This window comes from Schistocerca gregaria, chromosome 4, assembly GCF_023897955.1.
Source record: "Schistocerca gregaria isolate iqSchGreg1 chromosome 4, iqSchGreg1.2, whole genome shotgun sequence".
In the NCBI taxonomy this organism is placed as follows: Eukaryota; Metazoa; Arthropoda; class Insecta; order Orthoptera; family Acrididae; genus Schistocerca; species Schistocerca gregaria.
The window spans coordinates 342,925,412-342,950,657 of record NC_064923.1 but is presented as its reverse complement, the minus strand read 5'-3'; the positions used below and the strand labels follow the sequence as shown (position 1 = coordinate 342,950,657).

General features: G+C 42.2%; 1 protein-coding gene across 3 annotated transcripts in view; it reads left to right on the top strand.

Moving 5' to 3' along the window:
- LOC126267380 (opioid-binding protein/cell adhesion molecule homolog) overlaps positions 1-25,246 on the top strand; it is a 363,466-nt gene that overhangs the window by 265,217 nt on the left and 73,003 nt on the right. For all 3 annotated transcript variants that reach the window (XR_007549000.1, XM_049972565.1, XM_049972564.1), the window contains 2 exons: positions 11,438-11,566; positions 11,651-11,788. Coding sequence is in view for 2 of the 3 variants with exons in the window: in XM_049972565.1 (XP_049828522.1) it covers positions 11,438-11,566; positions 11,651-11,788 (267 nt within the window). In the remaining variant the exon portion in view is untranslated. The remainder of the gene's footprint in view (positions 1-11,437; positions 11,567-11,650; positions 11,789-25,246) is intronic.

Here is a 25,246-nt window from a genome sequence, read left to right as displayed (position 1 = left end):
TCCTTCACGTGGGAGTCAGTAAAATATTTTGACATTCCGAGGAAAAAGTTGGTGACCGAAATTTTGTGAAAACATCTCGGGGCAACAAAAAACGCGTTTATTTAAATCTTGCTGACCAAACTCCCTATCATGTACGTGACAGCCTGTCCACTGTTTCGTAGAAGTACAATGCATATGGCACGTCTCTAAACTATTCCGATGTCCTTCATCAATCCTATCTGATAGGTTTCCCATATAGAAACGCAATACTTCAGAAGAGGATGGACAAGTCTATTTAGCAGATTTTATGCAGTACTTGAGTATTCTCCTAATAAAACGTAGTCTTTAGCTCGCTTCATCTTCTGTGTGATGATTTTGAGTTTAGTTGCTCATAACTGCCATACCTAGATCTCTAGATGAATCGATAATTTTTAAAACGGTATTATTTTTTGATAACAGAAATTTAACAGTGTTTTTTTCTTTTCTTACAGTATATGTGAAGGATCTTACAGTATATATTGTTTATGGTCAATTGCCACCACCTACAAATAATTTTGCAATGAGTTTAGAACTTCTCACGAATTTGCTAGACGGTAAACGACAGAATCACCTTCAAAAAATCTACGAAGGCTGCTGAGATTGTGTACTAAATCGTTTATATAGTTTATGGACGTAATAGGGCCTTGTGGAAATTCTTTGAGGAACCCAAATTACACTTCGATTTCAGTAGATGACTACCGGAAATAACTAGGAACTGTGAATTCTCTGAAAGGAAATCACGGACCTAGCCGTACAACGAAGAGGATGCTCCATTTCGACAGTTACACACATTATCGCAATGCAAAAGTAGCAACGATTACCGACATAAGGGAGATATGCGTATAATGAGAGCACCTTATATAGGGGGTTCCATTTGATGAGATTTAGTTTTCTACTAATGCAAATTATTTACAGGAGGGGAAAGCATCGTAAAATATGTTGGTATGAAATATCTATGTAATTACTATAATTTTTACAGAGACAGAAACTAATAGTAGTATATTTGAATATTAAGCCGAATTTGATAATTCGACCAAACTCTGGAATTAACCAGTTACATCCAGGGTCGAACTTTAAATAAGTTAATCCACCAAATTTATCTGTGTGCTAATGGATTAATGTGAGGGAAGCATACGATTGAGACTTGTCAATCAAGTGCGTTTGGCTTTGAGCTGTTACGAGTATAGAACAATGTTTCGAAGACAATTTTCAAATTAATGAAATTTAACTGAAATCCCTTTCATTTTCTGAATTATCAGTGGATTAATAAAATATATATTTTGGGATATTAAAGGCATGTATTTTTTTATTTTTTATTTTTTTATTTTTTTACTGGGCACATGTGACATTGTTGAATGTGAGTCTCTGTACCACCTAGTCCAACTTTGATAAACTCTAATAGCCGTTAACGGAGAGGAAGCATAGGTGGCACTAGAGATATTAAATAATTGCTTTACAATATAATTGCTTTCGAATAAGTTGCACAGTGTCTGTGTAATGATCCTACGTCCTGAAATCACATGTGAATCAACATTTCAACATGTTTGCGGAAATTCACCACTATTTTTTGTAGTAGCCACGTCAGAAATTTATCCTAGTTCCTCTGAAGACAGCAAATCACATACAAGCTAAACGCTAGAAAACGGCGCAGGATTGTAGCTGAAGTAAACTGAATGGAACATACGAAAAAACGTAGGTAAAGAAGGCACACGTTTCCCACATTGCTAAATATAGGGATTGTTTGTATCAATATTTTATTTGTGTACTGCTTGCATATTAATGAATGATTCTCTCCTATATTCTCAGCTCAGTCACTCAGAATCACTGCTTCCATACAACTGCGCAGCGACCAATAAATTTTTGTCTATTTGTATAGTACCCCGTGAGCTTTTTAACGTGAACAAAATGGAACGGTTGCTATCGTGGCAGATGCATTGTTCAAGACCGAGGAGGAAGCGAGTGTTTGTCAATAGAAGGAGTGTGAATGAGATACAGCCACTGTTCATTTATTGTCACGTGAAGAATGCACACCAGTGAGTTCCTCAAAAAATTGGGGGCTATTCAACTGAACAATGTGCTACTCCGGCTCACGTCGTTATTGTGCATCCGGGCGCGTTTAATCAAAATCCGTTATTCAACGTTATTTAACGGGACACACGATATCCGCCCTTTATGATGATGACAGAGATACTTTTTAGCTAGCTGCTTTCTGGCAGAGAACTGCATCGCAAATGCTTGTTCTCCAGATAGGAAAAGAGCTCATTTTACTGCACAATAAGGGAGCAATTAAATTAATGAGTTCGGTAACACCGAACATGGGTAACTGTAGATCCAAAGCAGTTTCTAACTACGGTATTTGTTTGTATCCTGCAAAAATAGGCCTAAAATACCTGTAAATGGAAAAAAATAATATTTATTTTTCGGATAGGGTACACTGTAATATAATAATATGCTCATGTGATTCACCACTACATATATACAAGTATGTATGTAGAGCTAAACTTTGCTTCTTACGCTATCACTAGAAATTACGTTTACTTATCCCTCACTATAGTGGCTGCTTTCTCCCATGAAAGACCGTATTTTTTTTTTTTTTTAAGTTTCGATTGATTTGAAGCTCTTAACATATTCTTATCTTGTGTTGATATTTTCATCTATGCATAATTCCTCCCGTCAGCATTCTCCACAATCTGCATACCATATTCCAGCTATAGTTTGTCTCTAACATATTTTCCTCTACTTTCCATTCCGTCTCAAAGTTGAGTATCACTGAATGTATTAGCAGATGTCCTGCTAACCTCTCCTGTCTTTTGGCAGTGATCTTTTGCTCACCTACACTTTATATCACCTCTTAATTCCACACTTTCTCCGTCTACTTCTTCTTCGATAGCACCGCAATTGGAATAATTCTCTGATTTCTCTCCGTATTGTTGGTGGTCCACGTTTCACTTCAAGATAATACTGTGTCTAGATGAATGAACTACTCAGATTAAAAAGTTGTAAAATCGCCCGTACTGTTCAGTCTACACATCGAAGAAGCAATGATGGAAATAAAAAAAAAAGCTTCACGAGTGTGATTAAAATTCAGAGTGAATGGATATCAATGATAGGATTCGCTGATGACTTTTGCTATAATCGGTGAAAGTGCAGATAAATTACAGAAAGTGATGAATAAATTGAACAGCCTGATGAGTACAGAATATGGAGAGAGGGAAAGATTAAAATAATGAGAAGTAGTAAAAATGAGAATACCGAGAAATTTAAAATCGGATCTGGTGCAACGCAGTAGCAGAACTACTTAACTCTGCTTCCTAGACCTCAACCCCTGACGGACGGAACAAGGAGGATATAAAAATCAGTCTAGCCTTGACAAAAAGAGCATTTCTGGCTTAGAGAAGTCCGCTTAAATCAAACACAAGTCTTATTTCGTGGGAGAAATTTATGAGAATGTACATCCAAAACACAGCATTGCATGGCAGTGGGACATGGACTGTGAAAAAAAAAAACCGAATAGAAGAGAATCGAAGCATTTGAGACGTGGTGCTGCAGACGAATGTTGAAAATTAGTTGGAATGATAAGGTATGAATTGGGGAGATTCTCCACGGTATCGTCGAGAAAAGAAATATTTGGAAAACACTTACAAGAAGAAGGGAGAGCAGATAGAACGTCTGTTAAGGCGTTAGGGAATCACTTCCATGATACTAGCGGGAGCTACAAAGAGTAAAGACTGTCGAAAAAGATACATATTGGAATATATCCAGTAACTAATTGAGGACGTACGTTGCAAACGTTACTCGGAGAAGGGAGCGTTAGCCTAGTAGAGAAGTTCATGGTGGTCCACTCGTATCAGTCAGAAGACTGATGGCTCCGTTTCTATCAGTAAATCGCACACTCACGATTAACGAATCGATCGCCCGTGTATAATACAGTTCCAAACACCTGAACGATTTGTAAATGAGCTAATGTGTTAACTATTTGATCTTAACCATGTAAGCGAGGAAATATTTAGAAAAAGTTCAATGTTTAAATTTAGTTGGAAGTCGGCAAGTGTATGCACATAATCTGGGTAATTTGCGCTCCGGGAATTAAACTACCTAAAGAAATACACAAAGTTTCTAATACAGTACTTGTTTTGCTGTATTAGTCCATTAACAGAATGTTATACCTCTTCATAAGCAGATTATGACAGCATTTTAAATTCGGTCATTAAAAGTACGAAACTTTGAAAATGAAATTTTTTGCTGCACTTGGAAGCTGTAAAATAAGCAATCTCTAACTGACACTATGCGACACGAACTGAGTTACCCGTTTAGCAACATAGATCCGATACCAGTAAAGTTCATTTGTTGAAGAAGGCTTCCGTCTCCTGTGTCAACCTCTTTCGACGTCTTCTTTCTTGGCGTGATCTTGCTTCCTAGGAGAGTTCTTTCACTTCGTTCATGCCTGTGTTGTTCCCAGTTCTCTACATCTACATCTACATCCATTCTCCGCAAGCCACCTGACGGTGTGTGGCGGAGGTTACCTTGAATACCTCTATCGGTTCTCGCATCTATTCCAGTCTCGTATTGTTCGTGGAAAGAAAGATTGTCGGTATGCCTCTGTGTAGGCTATAATCTGTCTGATTTTATCCTCGTACTCTTCACGAGATATACGTAAGAGGGAGCAATATAGGCTACTGCTTGACTCCTCGGTGAAGGTATGTTTTCGAAACTTCAACAAAAACCCGTACCGAACTACTGAGCGTCTCTCGTTTAGGGTCTTCCACTGGAGTTTATCTATGATCTCCGTAACGCTTTCGCCATTACTAAATGATCCTGTAATAAAAACGCACTGCTCTCCGTTGGATCTTCTCTATCTCTTCTATTAACTCTGTCTGGTACGGATCCCAGAAAGGTGAGCAGTATTCGAGCACTGGGTGAACAAGCGTACTGTAACCTACTTCCTTTGTTTTCGGACTACATTTCCTTAGGAGTCTTCCAATGAATCTCAGTCGGGCATATGTTTCTTTTTTTTTTTTTCATCAGTCTACTGCTGACTGGTTTGATGCGGCCCGCCACTAATTCCTTTCCTGTGCTAACCTTTTCATCTCAGAGTAGCACTTGCAACCTACGTCCTCAATTATTTGCTTGTCGTATTCCAATCTCTGTCTTCCTCTACAGTTTTTGCCCTCTACAGCTTCCTCTAGTACCATGGGAGTCATTCCCTCATGTCTTAGCAGATGTCCTATCATCCTGTCCCTTCTCCTTATCAGTGTTTTCCACATATTCCTTTCGTCTCCGATTCTGCGTAGAACCTCCTCATTCCTTACCTTATCAGTCCACCTAATTTTCAACATTCGTCTATAGCACCAAATCTCAAATGCTTCGATTCTCTTCTGTTCCCGTTTTCCCACAGTCCATGTTTCACTACCATACAATGCTGTACTCCACAAGTACATCCTCAGAAATTTCTTCCTCAAATTAAGGCGGGTATTTGATATTAGTAGTCTTCTCTTGGCCAGAAATGTTTTTTTTGCCATAGCGAGTCTGCTTTTGATGTCCTCCTTGCTCCGTCCGTCATTGGTTATTTTACTGCCTAGGTAGCAGAATTCCTTAACTTCATTGACTTCGTGACCATCAATCCTGATGTTAAGTTTCTCGCTGTTCTCATTTCTACTGCTTCTCATTACCTTCGTCTTTCTCCGATTTACTCTCAAACCATACTGTGCACTCATTAGACTGTTCATTCCGTTCAGCAGATCATTTAATTCTTCTTCACTTTCACTCAGGATAGCAATGTCATCAGCGAATTGAATCATTGTTATCCTTTCACCTTGTATTTTAATTCCACTCCTGAACCTTTCTTTTATTTCCAGCATTGCTTCCTCGATGTACAGATTGAAGAGTAGGGGTGAAAGGCTACAGCCTTGTCTTACACCCTTCTTAATACGAGCACTTCGTTCTTGATCGTCCACTCTTATTATTCCCTCTTGGTTGTTGTACATATTGTATATGACCCGTCTCTCCCTATAGCTTACCCCTACTTTTTCAGAATCTTGAACAGCTTGCACCATTTTATATTGTCGAACGCTTTTTCCAGGTCGATATATCCTATGAACGTGTCTTGATTTTTCTTTAGCTTTCCTTCCATTATTAGACGTAACGTCAGAATTGCCTCCCTCGTGCCTTTACTTTTCCTAAAGCCAAACTGATGGTCACCAAGCGCATTCTCAATTTTCTTTTCCATTCTTCTGTATATTATTCTTGTAAGCAGCTTCGATGCATGAGCTGTTAAGCTGATTGTGCCATAATTCTCGCACTTGTCAGCTCTTGCCGTCTTCGGAATTGTGTGGATGATGTTTTTCCGAAAGTCAGATGGTATGTCGCCGGACTCATAGATTTTACACACCAACGTGAATAGTAGTTTTGTTGCCACTTCCCCTAATGATTTTAGAAATTCTGATGGAATGTTATCTATCCCGTCTGCCTTATTTGACCGTAAGTCCTCCAAAGCTCTTTTAAATTCCGATTCTAATACTGGATTCCCTATCTCTTGTAAATCTACTCCTGTTTCTTCTTTTATCACATCAGACAAATCTTCACCCTCATAGAGACTTTCAATGTATTCTTTCCACCTATCTGCTCTCTCCTCTGCATTTAACAGTGGAATTCCCGTTGCACTCTTAATGTTACCACCGTTGCTTTTAATGTCACCAAAGGTTGTTTTGACTTTCCTGTATGCTGAGTCTGTCCTTCCGACAATCATATCTTTTTCGATGTCTTCACATATTTCCTGCAGCCATTTCGTCTTAGCTTCCCTGCACTTCCTATTTATTTCATTCCTCAGCGACTTGTATTTCTGTATTCCTGATTTTGCCGGAACATGTTTGTACTTCCTCCTTTCATCAATCAACTGAAGTATTTCTTCTGTTACCCATGGTTTCTTCGCAGCTACCTTCTATGTACCTATGTTTTCCTTCCCAACTTCTATGATGGCCCTTTTTAGAGATGTCCATTCCCCTTCAACTGTGTTGCCTACTGCACTATTCCTTATAGCTGTATCTATAGCGTTAGAGAACTTCAAACGTATCTCGTCATTCTTTAGAACATCCGTATCCCACTTCTTAGCGTATTGATTCTTCCTGACTAATGTCTTGAACTTCAGCCTACTCTTCATCACTACTATATTGTGATCTGAGTCTATATCTACTCCTGGGTATACCTTACAATCCAGTATCTGATTCCGGAATCTCTGTCTGACCATGATGTAATCTAATTGAAATCTTCCCCTATCTCCCGGCCTTTTCCAAGTATACCTCCTCCTCTTGTGATTCTTGAACAGGGTATTCGCTATTACTAGCTGAAACTTGTTACAGAACTCAATTAGTCTTTCTCCTCTTTCATTCCTTGTCCCGAGCCCATATTCTCCTGTAACCTTTTCTTCTACTCCTTCCCCTACAGCTGTATTCCAGTCGCCCATGACTATTAGATTTTCGTCCCCTTTTACATGCTGCATTACCCTTTCAATATCCTCGTACACTTTCTCTATCTGTTCATCTTCAGCTTGCGTCGTCGGCATGTATACCTCAACTATCGTTGTCGGTATTGGTCTGCTGTCGATTCTGATTAGAACAACCCGGTCACTGAACTGTTCACAGTAACACACCCTCCTATTCATAACGAATCCTACACCTGTTATACCACTTTCTGCTGCTGTTGATATTACCCTATAATCATCTGACCAGAAATCCTTGTCTTCCTTCCACTTCACTTCGCTGACCCCTACTGTATCTAGATTGAGCCTTTGCGTTTCCATTTTCAGATTTTCTAGTTTCCCTACCACGTTCAAGCTTCTGACATTCCACGCCCCGACTCGTAGAACGTTATCCTTTCGTTGATTATTCAACCTTTTCTCATGGTAGCCTTCCCCTTGGCAGTCCCTTCCCGGAGATCCGACTGGGGGAATATTCCGGAATCTATTGCCAATGGAGAGATCATAATGACACTTCTTCAACTACAGGCCACATGTCCTGTGGATACACGTTACGTGTCTTTAATGCAGTGGTTTCTATTGCCTTCTGCATCCTCATGTCGTTGATCATTGCTGATTCTTCCGCCTTTAGGGGCAATTTCTCACCCCTAGGACAAGAGAGTTCCCTCAACCTCTATCCGCTCCTCCGCCCTCTATGACAAGGCCGTTAGCAGAATGAGGCTGCTTCTGATGCCGGAAGTCTTCGCCCGCCAATGCTGATTATTTACCAAAATTTAGGCAGTGGCGGGGATCGAACCCGGGACCGAAGACGTGTTGATTATGAATCAAAGACGCTACCCCTAGACCACGGGTACAAACATCTGCTTTACCGACGATTAATTGTATATGGTCATTAAAAAAAATTGTTCGAATAGCTCTGAGCACTAGGAGTTAGTATCTGAGGTCATCAGTCCCCTAGAACTTAGAACTACTTAAACCTAACTAACCTAAGGACATCACACACATCCATGCCCGGGGCAGGATTCGAACCTGCGACCGTAGATGTCACACATTCCATTTTAAATCACTCCTAATGCCTACTCCCAAATAATTTATGGTATTAGCTGCTTCCAGTTGCTGTTCTGCTATATTGTAGCTAAATGATAAGGGATCTTTGTTTCTACGTATTCGCAACACTTTACTCATGTCTATATTGAGATTCAATTGCCATTTCCTGCACCATGCGTCAATCGTTGCAGATCCTCTTACATTTCAGTATAATTTTCCATTGTTACAACGACTATATGTACTACAGCATCATCCTCAAAAAGCCACAGTGAACTTCCGATCTTATCCACAAGGTCATTTATGTACATTGTGAATAGCAACAGTGCTACAACACTCCCCTGCGGCACACCTAAAATCACTCTTACTTCGGAAGACTTCTCTCCACTGAGAGTGACATGCTGCGTGCTGTTATCTAGGAACTCTTCAATCCAATCACACAATTGGTCTGATAGTCCATATGCTCTTACTTCGTTCAATTAACGACTGTGGGGAACTGTATCAAATGCCTCGCAGAAATCAAGAAACACGGCATCTACCTGGAAACCCGTGTCTAAGGCCCTCTGAGTCTCGTGGACGAATAGCGCGAGCTGGGTATCACACGATCTTCATTTCGAAACCTATGCTGATTCCTACAGAGTAGATTTCTAGTCGCCAGAAAAGTCATTATACCGAACATAATACGTGTTCCAAAATTCTACAACTGATCGACGTTAGAGATATAGATCTATAGCTTGCACATCTGCTCGACGTCCCTTCTTGAATACGGGGACGACCTGTGTTCTTTTCCAATCTTTTGGAATGCTACACTCTTCTAGAGATCTACGGTACACCGCTGCAAGAAGGGGGCAAGTTCCTTCGCATACTCTGTGTAAAATCGAACTGGTGTCCCATCAGGTCCAGCGGCCTTTCCTCTTTTGAGAGATTTTAATTGTTTTTCTATCTGTCATCTATTTCGATATCTACCATTTTGTCATCTCTGCGACAATCTAGAGAAGAAACTACAGTGCAGTCTTCCTCTGTGAAACAGATTTGGAAAAAGACATTTAGTATCTCGGCCTTTAGTCTGTCATCCTTTGTTTCAGTACAATTTAGGTCACAGAGTGTCTGGACATTTTGTTTTGATCTACCTACCACTTTGACATAAGACCAAAATTTCTTAGGATTTGCTGCCAAGTCAGTACATAGAACTTTACTTTCGAATTCATTGAACGCCTCTCGCATAGCCCTCCTCACACTACATTTCGCTACGTGTAATTTTTCTTTGTCTGCAAGGCTTTGGCTATGTTTATGTTTGCCGTGAAGTTCCCTTTGCTTCCGTAGGAGTTTCCTTACTGGGTTGTTGTACCACGGTGGCTCTTTTTGTCATCTCTTACGATCTTGCTTGGCACATACTCATCTAATGCATATTGTACGATGGTTTTGAACTTTGTGCACTGATCCTCAACACTATCTGTTCCTGAGATAAATATTTTGTGTTGAGCCGTCAAGTACTCTGAAATATACATTTTGTCACTTTTGCTAAACAAAAAACACTTCCTACCTTTTTCAACATTTCTATTTACGGCTGAAATCACCGATACTGTAACCGCTTTATGATCGCTGATTCCCTGTTCTGCGTTAACTGTTTCAAATATTTCGGGTCTGTTTGCCACCAGAAGGTCTAATACGTTATCGCCACGAGTCGGTTCTCTGTTTAAAGGCTCAAGGTAGTTTTCAGATAATTCACATAAAAAATTCAGTGGATTCTTTGCCCCTGTCACCCGTTATAAACATTTGAGTCTTCCAGTCTATTTCTGGTAAATTAAAATCTCCACCCAAAACTTAACATGGTCGGGAAATCTACTAGAAATATTTTCCAAATTTTCCTTTAGGTTTTCGGCCACAACAGCTGCTGAGCCAGGGGGCCTATAGAGACATCGAATTACAATGTTTGAGCTTGCTTTAACCGTGACCTTCACCCAAATTACTTCACATTTCGGATCCCCGTCAGTTTCCTTCGATACTATTGCACTTCTTATCTCTATATACACGCCTTCCCCTTCACTCTGCAGCCTGTCTCTGCGACATACATTCCAATCTGAGTTTAGAATTTCATTACTCTTTACATCAGGTTTCAGCCAACTTTCCGTCCCTTGTACTATGTGGGCATTGTGACCGTTTATTAATGAGAGCAGTTCCGGGACCTTTCTATAGATGCTACTGCAGTTTACTGTTACCACATTAATATTTTCATTCCCTGTTGCGTTTTGCCTACTGCGTTACCACATTAATATTGCCATTCCCTGTTGCGTTTTGCCTACTGCTAACTTGTCGCGTCTCAGGATGCGTCTTGTCGCGCCTACGGAGGGAATTCCTAAATAAGTGATTATTCTGTTTTCCACTGTGCTTTATCACTTTCGTCTTTGCTGTGTTTATTCTTAAGCCATACTCTTCTAAGTAACCTGTCCATTGCTACAACAGAACTCCCGTGTCTCTTTTACATCCGACCAGAATAAACTATCAGCGAAGCAAAGCATTAGAATATACTACCTATGTCATGTTATCGCTGTCGTGTTGTGCAGGCGGACGCTTTGTTTGGTGGTCCCACGCTATCATGTGTTTGTCTGACGTCGGTGTGATTCCGAATGACTGAGTGGTCAACAGTCACACGTTTACGTTCCTGAAGACGAAGTTTTTCAACCGACAATATTAATTTTCCTACAAATTGCCATGGCATTATACTCATGTTCGCTACTGTACCAGGTGTAGTACACAGTGTTTCAGTGCGGAGTTTACAGAGCTGCTGGTCCAGCGGCTCGGAGCCGCGCCTGTGGTCCGCTTCCCAGGCAGTGGGCGCTGTACGCTCCACCGCGGCCGCTGCGGCGCATGTGGTCTGACGGCCGGCCTGTCTTTGTGCCGCAGTGCAGAGCGTGGAGGGCGCCGTGTTCCGCATCGCGCGCGTCTCGCGGCTGCACATGGGTCCCTACCTGTGCATCGCGTCCAACGGCGTGCCGCCCAGCGTCAGCAAGCGCATCTCGCTCGTCGTCCACTGTGAGTACCGCCGCGCCGCGCCGCGCCGCCCCCGGCACGCCCCGCTGGGCAGCACGCGCTCACCCCTCGCCGCCTGTGTTGCAGTCCCTCCCGTCGTGCGGCCCAAGAGCCAGCTGGTGGGCGCCTACGACGGCCGCCACGTCACCATAGAGTGCAGCTCCGAGGCCTACCCCAAGTCCATCAACTACTGGACCCGGGACCAGGGCGAGATACTCGCCCACGGTGAGTGCACTTTCTTGAGCGTAAAGCCGTCGGCACACGGACCGTGCTGTCCAACGTAAACGTTAAGCGTGTCGAGTTTCTGACATCGTAGCGTGGAACGGCACGGTCGGGAGTCCTTCCGAACGTGCAGAGCAGTATCTGGCATGTCACATATTCTGAGCGTGCGTCGGAGCGTTGACCAATGAGATGGCATACCGCCACCTACGGTACCAGCACACCGTCTCCCTTCAGCACGGAGTTGTGAGCCGCCATATTGGCATTCATTTCAAGCCTTCAATCAGTAACATACAGAGTGTTTCAAAAATGACCGGTATATTTGAAACGGCAATAAAAACTAAACGAGCAGCGATAGAAATACACCGTTTGTTGCAATATGCTTGGGACAACAGTACATTTTCAGGCGGACAAACTTTCGAAATTACAGTAGTTACAATTTTCAACAACAGATGGCGCTGCAAATGATGTGAAAGATATAGAAGACAACGCAGTCTGTGGGTGCGTCATTCTGTACGTCGTCTTTCTGCTGTAAGAGTGTGCTGTTCACAACATGCAAGTGTGCTGTGGACAACATGGTTTATTCCTTAGAACAGAGGATTTTTCTGGTGTTGGAATTCCACCGCCTAGAACACAGTGTTGTTGCAACAAGACGAAGTTTTCAACGGAGGTTTAATGTAACCAAAGGACCGAAAAGCGATACAATAAAGGATCTGTTTGAAAAATTTCAACGGACTGGGAACGTGACGGATGAACGTGCTGGAAAGGTAGAGCGACCGCGTACGGCAACCACAGAGGGCAATGCGCAGCTAGTGCAGCAGGTGATCCAACAGCGGTCTCGGGTTTCCGTTCGCCGTGTTGCAGCTGCGGTCCAAATGACGCCAACGTCCACGTATCGTCTCATGCGCCAGAGTTTACACCTCTATCCATACAAAATTCAAACGCGGCAACCCCTCAGCGCCGCTACCATTGCTGCACGAGAGACATTCGCTAACGATATAGTGCACAGGTTTGATGGCGGCGATATGCATGTGGGCAGCAATTGGTTTACTGACGAAGCTTATTTTTTAACTGGACGGCTTCGTCAGTAAACAGAAATGGCGCATATGGGGAACCGAAAAGACCCATGTTGCAGTCCCATCGTCCCTGCATCCTCAAAAATACTGACGAAGCTTATTTTTAACTGGACGGCTTCGTCAGTAAACAGAACTGGAGCATATGGGGAACCGAAAAGACCCATGTTGCAGTCCCATCGTCCCTGCATCCCCAAAAAGTACTGGTCTGGGCCGCCATTTCTTCCAAAGGAATCATTGGCCCATTTTTCAGATCCGAAACGATTACTGCATTACCCTATCTGGACATTCTTCGTGAATTTGTGGCGGTACAAACTGCCTTAGACGACACTGCGAACACCTCGTGGTTTATGCAAGATGGTGCCCGGCCACATCGCACGGCCGACGTCTTTAATTTCCTGAATGAATATTTCGATGATCGTGTGATTGCTTTTGGATATCCGAAACATACAGGAGGCGGCGTGGATTGGCCTCCCTATTCGCCAGACATGAACCCCTGTGACGTCTTTCTGTGGGGACACTTGAAAGAGTAAGTGTACCGCCAGAATCCAGAAACAATTGAACAGCTGAAGCAGTACATCTCATCTGAATGTGAAACCATTCCGCCAGACACGTTGTCAAAGGTTTCGGGTAATGTCATTCAGAGACTACGCCATATTATTGCTACGCATGGTGGATATGTGGAAAATATCGTACTATAGAGTTTCCCAGACCGCAGCGCCATCTGTTGTTGACAATTTTAGCTACTGTAATTTCGAAAGTTTGTCTGCCTGAAAATGTACTGTTGTCCCAAGCATATTGCAACAAACGGTGTATTTCTATCGCTGCTCGTTTAGTTTGTATTGCCGTTTCAAATATACCGGTCATTTTTGAAACACACTGTATCTACGATTAAGGTTTGCAGCAAGGGGTAACATACTGTGATTACATGCAAGACGTTTGGTGTTGGTTTAGCATAATAAGTAACGTCTCTGTATTCGGTAGAGTTCGCGTCTTGACACTACCAAATTTTATTCCTAACATTCTTGTTTTTATTAGGTTCTCATACTTTATTATTAGTTTTATACAAATATATAGTATAATATTTGATGTTATGTAAATGTAAGTTCACCTTTTTCTGAGGGGTGACTTTGTTAGATTGGCTGAACTTGGCACGCTCAACGTTGACGTTCGACAGCACGAACCGTGTGCTGACGGCTTAAGCGTGCCAAGTTCAACGTGCTGCTGAACGCTCAGGAACGATGCGACTTGTGCATACGGTACGTGGTCCCCAACGTGGTATACGCGATCGCAACGCACTCCAGCGACAGTTGAGGGATGTTTCTAGTTCGTAAATCACACTGTTTACTCAACGGCCCCGCGTAAAATTCCCACGTTAGCCCTATTAAAACGCACATTTCCGCCATCGTCCACGAAAAGCAAAGTACCATGTCCAGTCAATAAGGACACAGACTTATAGAAGTTCCATTACAAACAGGGTGATACAAATTTGGAATACTTCTCCGCAGTAGAATAATACATAACGTTTATTATTTCATCATTCCCACATTTTGGTAGAACCACAAGGTCAGTCTTACTTGATCACTCTTCCTACCCAGTAGCAGAATCTTTGCATTTGCAACATGTGAATTCCGAAGCGTATAAGAAAAAGGAGCAAAATATCTTCATACAAGTAGCGCAAGCTGTCTAGTAGATAAAAGCCAATCGAACAAAGTCACCCCTCAGAAAAAGGTGAACATATATTTACATAACATCAAATATTATACTATATACTTACATTAAACTAATAATAAAGGATCAGAACATAATAAAAACGGGAATGCTAGGAAAAAAAATTGGATGTGTCAAGACGCGAACCACCGCTCTGACAAACGACTCACTATTATCACTATTAGAAGGTAATTCTACTCATTACGCTAAGCCAACAACGAACGCGTTACGTCCAATCATAGTCTGAAAAACCTTAATCGTAGATGTGGTACCAAATGAAATTTAATTATAACAAATTGAACCAAGAACTACGCGTTTTGAGTGGATCTTCAGTGTATCGCTGCCTTAATATAGCCTACTCTTACAATGCGCAAGTTACAATAATTCTTTTGCCACGAATATGACGTTTCTTATTTTATTGGAACGAATCACACAGTTAACGACGGATTTCCAGTGATTCGCAATTTCCTGGTTCTCAGAAATGGCACATATACATAAAGGCTTGAAATGAATGCCAATATGGTGCCTCACAGCTCTGTACTGAAGAAAGAGACGGCGTGCGTGTGACGTAGGTGGAGTTGTGCTATCTCATTGGTCAGCGCACGCTCAGAATATCTGACATGTCAGGTATTGCTCTCCACGTTCGGAATGACTGCGGAACGTGCTATTCCACGCTATGACGTCTAAAAATCGGCATGCTCAACGCTCAACGTTCGGTTGCACGGTCCGTGTCCCGACGGCTTAAGCATCCGTAGTCTCTGTTTATTTCAACGAAATTATTTCGTCGTTACACATGTTACGTAAACCAAAATTCGACGTTTCGATCCACTGCTATGACCTCCTCGGGGAGACTAAAACTGCTGATCTTCTCTATCTAGGGTGCCCATTTATCTTGAGGAGCTCGAAAAACTTACGGTCCACAAAAAATAAATAAAAAAGACAAAAACGATAAAAGCTAGAAAATGCGGTTTAGCTACCAGGAGTACAAGAACCAGCATGATTATCTTCTATCGTTCATTACGAAAATTCTTGGGAACAAATTGGTATATGCCGAGGTGTTTACACAGAACATCCCAGTATCGTTAGGACTGTGACTATGAAAAATAAAGGATTATGTTAACAAAATAGCTGTATTTATTCAAAATAGTGCTCCCCTGAATCAAAACACAACAGAAATAGTTTTCAAAAAATGGTTCAAATGGCTCTGAGCACTATGGGACATAACTTATAAAGTCATCAGTCCCCTAGAACTTCGAACTAATTAAACCTACGTACCTAAGCACATCACACACATCCATGCCCGACCCAGGATTCGAACCTGCGAACGTAGCGGTCGCTCGGTTCCAGACTGTAGCGCCTAGAACCGCTCGGCCACCACGGCCGGCGAAATAGTTTTCATAATGTTTTGAAACAGTCGCTGTAGTCCTTTCTTGGAGTTGCATGTAGTGACGCAGTACCATTTCCTTGGATGTTCTCAGGTGCACCATAACGGTGTCTCTTCATGCCGACGTCTATCTGGAGAGAAAACAAAATTCAATTACGGCCAAATCAGGCGAATACGTTGGGTGGTCAAGAATTGTGATCCATCTGCTAGCCAAAAACTCGTGCACAATCTTCGCTTCCTGGGCTGGATTGTCGTCCTGAAGGAGCAACCAGGAACCTTCCTTTCTGTATTCTGGTGGAAATCGCAGATACATCGAAGCTCAAAAAATATCTTTTCCAAATATCGATATATCGGATACCAGATACTTTAAAAATATCAACAGTCCTGCATTCCCGTGCAACGGAATTTGTGTACCCCATGTGTCAGCGTCTACTGCTGTCATATGCAAGTGTGAGAATGTTTCTAAAATGTTTGCGTAGCTTTTATCTGAGGTGGGAGGTATGTACCTGTGCGATTTTCGCCTAGATGAACGTGAGAAACCGCCTAAAATCCACATCCACACTGGCTCTCACACCGGCTCCCATCGTTAAGCCACTAGAACTCGCTTCAAAACTTAGGCGAAATAGGAAAAACAGATTCACATTCCACATCAGTCCCTCGCAATCTTTTGGAAATTGCACTGGTACGTACTTGTCCAACGCTGCGATGTCATTCTAGTCACAAGTCGCTATGATGCGTGCCTTGACAGTCGACTGTAAACAGTGAATCGAGGAAAGACAAATTCTTCAGCCATCCTGCCCAGTTGTCAGGATAATCTACGATGTGTAGCATTCCAGCAGGTACGTTTATGACATTTTTATCCGGTGTAATAACGTCTATCGACTGCAAGGTAAACGACTTCAGATTATCCGAAATAGTTGGCTACAACGTGTTCTCTGCTTGAATCCAATTTTGTAAATGTCTCTCCTAATACCTTATAGTGTAGTTAACGAGTTCAAGCATATTTGCGTGCACATATATGCACGTTTTTAGTGCACGGTCATTTTTATACCGTGCGGCAGTGACACACGGTAAAAATGAGTCCCAGATTATTCCATATATAAACTATTATCTGTACATGTTTTCTGTAGAATTCTTGGGGTGCTATTGTAATGCGCCGACTGGAGGTACCCAAGATCGAACTTACGACAATGGATCGTACTGTACCAACGTCGCTATGCCGTTAATGTATGGCTTCCTGCCGCACAAAATACTTGGGCGAACCAATTGACCACTGCAGCTTTAATTAGGTACAGTTTTTAATTTCACAGTCGAAGTTTGGGTACGGATCGCTATCTGAGTTTAGAAGATTTCTGTCGCAGTGGAGCGCCTTGCGACTTCTCGAAGTCTAGCTCGTGCCATAATCGCACTCTCAAGGAACGAATTGAAGACACATCACCCGTAGTATAATTACTACTGCTGCAACCTCAACCACTGGCTATGCAGTATGCAGCCGGCTCGAATATCGAATAATGTGAGAAAGCAGCCTTACTTTACACAACTTCGAGATCGAACAAGGACACGATTATACTACGAACAGACACATCCAAATATGAAAATAACAATGATCACCAATATCAAGCAGGAATTAGGAGATAGGCCAACTTAGATAACAACTCTCGTTATCTAAGCTACTGGTCGAATCCAAGCATCAAATCTCTTTAAGTACAGTACCTGTTTGTATTATACCGAGACAAATGCCCATATAGTTTCAATTATTCTCCCATACAACGAAGTTCTCACAACGCAGTACATTATCTCTGGAAAAGATTCGTAACTTTTTAATTACTTACAAAATTCCTATTCCATATACCGTCGTGTTATGACTAGTTTGTATTAAGACGCTTCCACCAATATCTATATGGATTAAAATAGTTTATGCTACCACTAAATCTCTTACCCCTTAGCCTGGCGTCACGTACTCCACCGATTTACCAATCTTTGTTACATGTATAATCGCTGACTGTTCCGTAATAAATTACGACAACGTCAGTTCTCCTTGGCTTTACTGAGGACACTCTTTCCATATATGAAACTGTTTTAACTGTTTAGGATATCTAAATTCTATATACTTATAGTGGATCCAGTCAATGAATAAACTTTCGATCAGGTAACCTTATAAAAACCAGGGTATACTTGTGTCCTGCAAAGCGATATTAAGATCACTGGATTTCACCCTTTGCTTTTCTCGTAAAGTATGTATGCACACACCAGATACTAATTGGGTACACGTAAGGTTTTTGTTAACCCAAGAAAATTTGAACTTATTGTCTCTAGATATTTCAATACACTTTTATTCATGTAAGTGTGCGAGGGCCATCAAATACTACGCCTCCACAACACAGAAATTCAGTAATAAAAAAAGTTAAACAAAAACCCTAAGTGTCACCGCCAATTCAAATCTAACCTTAAGTGACAATTTAAAACAATTTTTAACCTTTTCAGGAGTTGACAATAGGCGACCCGCTAATTTCTCTACTTGAATTCGGCCACTCGTCACGTTGGGTAATCAAGTTTTTGTTTAGCTGCGTGCTGCTTGTAAAATGGTTCCTTTATTTTCTCATCGCTTATCCACTCAACTGCTGGTGCACTCTGTCACAATACAGTGAATCAGTTCGTATTTATTCGAGCCAGTTCTCGTTCCGCTGTAAAATAGTGGTATTTAAACAACAACTACGAACATGTATTCGAGGTTTTCCTTTATCGACACACATACCGTCTACACCTAACCACTTCAACAAAACGGCTAACAACCCTATTACCTCTGAGCGAGCCGCGACGACTAATCGTACAACACGGATGTCCTGGTGGGTACCTTCCACATGGATGTTTTCTCATCTTTCGTCGCTTCAGAAAACAGGATGTCTCAACCCAAAGTTACGCAATCGTCGGCGTTCTTTCTGAAATGAAGAACAGGTATATACAAACAACAAGCATTATTGGACTGTCGAGAAACAATAGTGGCTTATTCATCTGGAAAATCAGAGTGAACTGAGAGTTAACGTCGGTAGTGGATTGCTTGGCACTACAAGTTTTGGTCTTTATTTCTCCAGTAGTAACCTAGACTGTAAAGCATCCCACTCAAATAGCCGAAAACGTTAAAGCGGCCGCTTGTGGGACACAGGGAGACACGACACACTGTCCCCTAATCGAATCTCCCTGCACACACTCGGCCCATTCGTTCAAAACCTGGACATAATCGATATAAAATCATGCAGAACTGCGTTCTTCTTCGGTTCTTTGAATAGATGATACCCAGTACGCTGTCAGGACAACAAAATTAAAAGGTTGGATCTAATTCTGTGGATCACAAATTAAAAATTTATAAGATTCGAGTAAAACGTCGAGTGTAAAGTCGCTGGCGGCGAATTAGAGGTCTAAATTGCGGCGCTCAAATGTTTTTCATCTAAATCATGGTCACAGTCGTCGCTTGTGTCATTATTGCTTTCAGAAGGGGTAGTCTTTGGTTTTCCACTGGGGCATGGTTCGAAAACCATATCTTTTACCTCAAGTACAAAAATGGTTCAAATGGCTCTGAGCACTGAGGGACATAACGTTTGAGGTCATCCGTCTTTTAGAACTACTTAAACCTAACTAACCTAAGGACATCACACACATCCATGCCCGATGCAGGATTCGAATCTGCGACCGTAGCGTTCGCGTGGTTCCAGACTGTAGCGCCTAGAACCGCTCGGCCACACCGGCCGACCACCTCAAGTAGATCTGTTTATCTTCTTCAGTTGTCACTGTCTGGACTCTCGAGATGAAAAGATCCGAAGACGCCAGAAAAAGATTAAATATGGCATGCAATATTTTTTCAAGGGAATATTTGCGTGTAAATTCTTATCGGTAACGCCGGGTATCAGTAATCCGAGCTTCTTGTGCATCTTTAGTGAGACGACCAATCGGGAACGGAGCAATTTTGATCGGGCATTATTGCAGGATACTGTGAGTCAGGGGAAGTCGACACCAGACCTTAGAGATACACATTGTTTCCTTCAGACTGCTTGACAGATATGTTTTAGTTCTCGAGTTCTCTTAACCAAATTTCAATATTTCCAGAACACTTCGCGAAAAAGAATATTGCGCGAGGAAATTTTAATCTTACGAAAAAATTATTCACCAATTTGCGAAAATCTTCTGATCATAATTCCGGATAGTGCGCTGTGTCAAAATGCACAGGTTACGGTCGTCCTTACTGGCGCTGAGCATCCTACTCGATAACTTAATAACAGCACCTGGTGGTTACTGTAAATATACGTGTACGATGTATTAAGAAAAAAAAAATGTTGTAGATGGAACGCGAACGTCGACGAAAGAACAGGTGTTGATCACCCGCGATATCAGCAATACAACAACTCGCCTTCGCTGGGGCCAGAGATGCTGCCTGTCCGACGCGCAGTAGTCGGCCGCTGTCGTAGAGAACTGACAGCAGCTACGAATAATTAATTAATTGTCAAAAGTTGGCGTGACGCTACGTGTTTGTTTGTTTTAAATGGTTTCTATGGTACGACACAAAGAGTTAGTTAGTTCCCAAGTAGACCTCTCACCAACTAAGTGGATATATCGGTGTGCGTCTGGGTCTGATAATAGAGCGACCCACTGCGTGGTGTAGTGAGGCACCGCAGCTGGCTGTTAAGGCTTGGGAGAGGGAAAGGAGTTTTGATTGGTCGTACCAGTATTTTAATTTGGGTACACATGGCGGAGGCAGCGTGGCTATTTAGTCTGATAGGCCCCTGCTCATATACGGGGCTGTGACGGTTGTTTCCTCCCAACGCTGAACAACGGAATACACAGAGATTCTGTGGGATTTTCTGAATAGTCGCTGGTGATTCACTGGTTTTGGCGAAATTGGGTGTACGAGCTATGAATTGATTGTCATCTTGTGGACAGTTTCGGTCGTGAAGTTTGCTATGGTAAATCCAGCGTGAGTCTGGTTAGAGAGAGCAGTAGATTCGTAGGTGCTGAGTTTTTGGGAATCGGAGATACTTTGGACGATGAAGCATATAATGCGATTTATCTGAAACGAACGCTCGTCGCCGCTCACTGGACGCTTAGTTGCGGTATTGGAGCGCAAATTCCAGCCTTCGTCACTGAAGAACAGCAGTCAGCATGTGTGCATGAACCTGGCACCTGCTGTGGAGGCCCATATTTAGCATCGCTCGCCGAAAGGTCTTTGAGGAGACTCTGTTAGTATCCTGTTGGTTCATCTGGACAGTAATTTGCTCAACAAATGCACGCATATTCGCCTGTGCGTATTTCCACAGACGTTACTGACCGCTGCCATCTATGGCCGGTAGTGTGGCACAGATACCTTGGTGCTGGTTTTGGATAGCGTCATTTGGTCACACGCGGTATGCTTTAACGATGGTAGCACGAGAACACTTGACAAGGTTAGCCATTTCGGAAATGCTTCTACCCTGGGCCCGAAACTCAATGATCACTCCTTCTAGACCCTATAAATCAATCCAAGTGCACTGTGGTCCACGCTTGCGTCCCCCCCCCCCCCCCCCCCTCCACCCCGGATTTATTTACCTTCGACTGCTAGAGCTGCGCTGCCACCTGCTGTCTGTGATGAATGGTCCTGCAGACTGATGTCGGAGATAGGCGGTGGTCACATTAATGTAACTGGGCCGCAGATTTATTTTCTTTTAACTCAAGCAAGTAAATGTGTTTTGTTATTTCGGGTACTAGCACTGTGTGGTACTACAGGAGAGTGGAAGTCAGTTATACGTTGTACTTTTAATCACGTTGTGACAAATACTTGGAAAATGTTGTGACTGACAATTCGCAATTTTTCACAGACACAATTTTTATTTATGTAAGTTCACAACGTTGATGACTGAATATACAAACGAAAGGTAGCAATAACGATGCCGGTAAAAGTCTCCTAATTGAAGCAAGCAAATTTTCGCTTCTAATTTCCCACAAAGGTTCGTGGTAACACACTCACACACTAGTAACAGTCCAATTCCGAGACGAAGACGTAATCTTCAACGGTCGGCATCTAGCGTGAACTTACTTCAGGGCTAGTTCTAGCCCCCGTATAGTTGTCTCCAGACAATCATGTTTTGGCATAGTGATACTTTCTGCAGCCCGTGGCTCCAGCGCCCCCTGCAGGAAGTAGAGCTCTGAATGTCTGTTTCCATTATATTGTATGTAAATAGCCGGTGTTTTCCATGGTGCTTTTGGTACGCCTTGGCCATAGACAATCCCGTCCTCTGTGGTGTAATATGGGTTGCCGACATTCAGGGGCTACCTTGGCTCCGCTATAACAGATATGTCTTGAGGACAGGAAAATATACGGTGCGATTTAAAAATGACGTACTATCTTTTACACCTTCGTAACCAACAAAGATACGACGAAAACAGTCGTGCCGGTTAATGTCCCCACGGTAGCTGACCAACACTTTCTCGATACATTATTTATTTTGCTCCTGGACAAAAAGTTATTTGATGTGGTCAAGATACATGGATACAGTGGGTATTATAATTTGGTAGAAATCCTGAAGTATATAAGACACCGTTTGTTTGAATACAATAATTTTAAGTGGCATTACAATAAATCACAAAATCTTCTTTACAATTGACGTTTCGAATGCCTTGGAAAGGTCATCTCAATGGCGTTTAAACTGCAAACGTCTAACACCCAAAAGGATTTTATTCGAGGTGCACCAATCATAGAAGTTTAAGAACTTATGTACTGCACAATTTGATTTTACAAGTTGTATACGTTAGTTACCATCACTTGCAAATACAATGAAAATCTTATTAAGAATAAACCGATATTCATTTATTCTAAAGCATCTTCAGTGGTCAAGTTTTCCTGTTGTTTACTTCATTCTTCCCGTTCTTCCACAAGTATGTCTTAGAGTTTAGCAAACAGCACACTCACTGCACTAAACATAATCACATTTCTGGGTAGTGAAGAACCATTGTCATCTCACCTTTTGCTTTTGGTTTACCCAGACTTGTTTCAGAACTTTCCGCGCTGTCTTCACTGAATTTCTATTTTTTGGTTTCACAAGACGATAACTCTTGCTTTATGCTAGCAGTCCTGCAGCCAAAAATGACAGTCATGTACGGAACGATAATACGCAACATCTACGTAAGATTGCATGCGAACCTCCGAAACTCGCTTGGAGAAAGCAAAAGTAAGCTATATGCAGTATTGCATACGGAATATGTCTTGAGTGTTTTTTTAGCAAACTCGAGGATGCAAGAAGAACTGCGGTGCCGAGAAGGTGATAATTATATGAAGCATCGAAACACAACGTCTGCTATAATAAAAGTAACACATGACCTGAAGCTTGCTATGGATAGACAAGAGGCAAATTTTCTCTGCTTCGTAGACTTTAGCAAAGAATTTTACACTGTCGACTTCGCTATTTAAAACACCAGCCTAAACGTCACTCCAGAGTAATAGTTTGACTCATAAATGACGTCACGGCAACAATGTATCATGTCGGGCACCACAAAGTCGCGGAGGAGGCAGATAATATCAGGCATCCCTCAGTATCGTGCAATAGTAATGGCTATCATCAGTTCTACCCTACTGTAAATACTACATATAAGCTTATTATCTCCAGCGATATGTAATGTACGTGCATTCGCAATGAATCTGAATTGAGGTATCGGAAATTTAAACACTGACTTGTGTGCGCTATGTGATAAAACAGTCGGTCTCATTATTTTTTTAGTGTGTCTGGTATCAATTTCTCTTCCTCATTAAAGAGTTTATACACGTGGATACATACGTACATACACAATCAGCGTTCACAGGCTCTGCAGACCAGGCGCTGCTGCCACACATTGCCACCATTTCTCTGTGTTTTGAGCTCAATTTAAGTATTTGTAGCTCACAGGACATGCAAATCCTTTTCCAGTGGTCCATCCAGCACTGTCTTGGCCACCCTACAGCGCGTCTGGTGTTTTCCACTCCAAGTGCTTTCTTCACTTGTCTTTCTTCTGGCTCACAGGATGTATAGCCTCCCCACTGGGCTCTTTTGCTCTTCAGATTCTATAATACTGTTGCTTGTTACATCAAGAGGTATATTTCTTCATTCCTCAAATGGTTCAAATGGCTCTGAGCACTATGGTACATAACTTCTGAGGTCATCAGCCCCTAGAACTCAGAACTACTTAAACCTAACTAACCTAAGGACATCACACACATCCATGCCCGAGGCAGGTTTCGAACCTGCGACCGTAGCGGTCGCGCGGTTCCAGACTGTAGCACCTAGAACCGCTAGGCCACTCAGGCCGGCTCTTCATTCCTCCTCCTCCTCCTCCAGTTTCTTTAATCTAAGATTTGTCTTCTCTCTGATCTGAATGTAGCCTCATCTTAGTATTAGTATCTTTCTGAAGGAATTCATGCATTTCATTGCCACTGCTACTCTTTACTTGATGTCCATTTCTGTGCTGTTGTTGCTGGTAAACCAAGATTCCAAGTAGCTGAAGCAGTGAATTCTCTTGAGCTTCATACGACTCCTTGCTCCTCTTATCTTCTTCCTAACTGCACAAACATTGAAGAGTCTAGAATCAATAATACACGACACGTTAAAACGGGCTGAGCAGACAGCTGGAAATACACGTACACATCAACATCTGTACTCTGCAGGTTTCTGCTGGAGGGTACTTCGTGTACCACTGCCAGTTCATCTATTGTTGTACCAGTCGCTAGTAGTTTACGAGATGAACGATTGCTAGTAAGCTTTTGTGTGGGTTAGAATCTCTCTATGTTAACGGTCTATTCGCGCGATGTACATGAAGGAAGAAGTGTGTTGGTTTACTCATCACGGCGTACGTTCTCGGAATTTGCTGCACAGTATTAAAAATTGAGGATTTACCATTCCACTTTTGATCTCCTGATTGTATAGGCGAATCGAGATGTATAGTAGTTTAACAAAAATTATGTGATAAAAAATTGCTCCTATAACAATACATCAATAATAGTACACCACCAAGAAGGACGCTTATATTTCAGTTACTGCCGCCGGAATTGGCTGAAAATCTGTGTGACGCTTTCGCTCTTACTAAATGAAACAGTAACGAAACTCTTCTTGGCTTCTTCTCTATTGAGATTACCAATCCTATGCGGTACCGATCACATACTGACGAGCGATATTTAAGCACTGATCGAACGGGTGTTTCGTAAGCTTGATCCTTTGTTGGGCTAAAAATTCTTCCAATGTGTCTCAGTCTGGCGTCTGCCTTACCTGTACATATGCTCCTCAAAACTTTACTGATGTGATTACT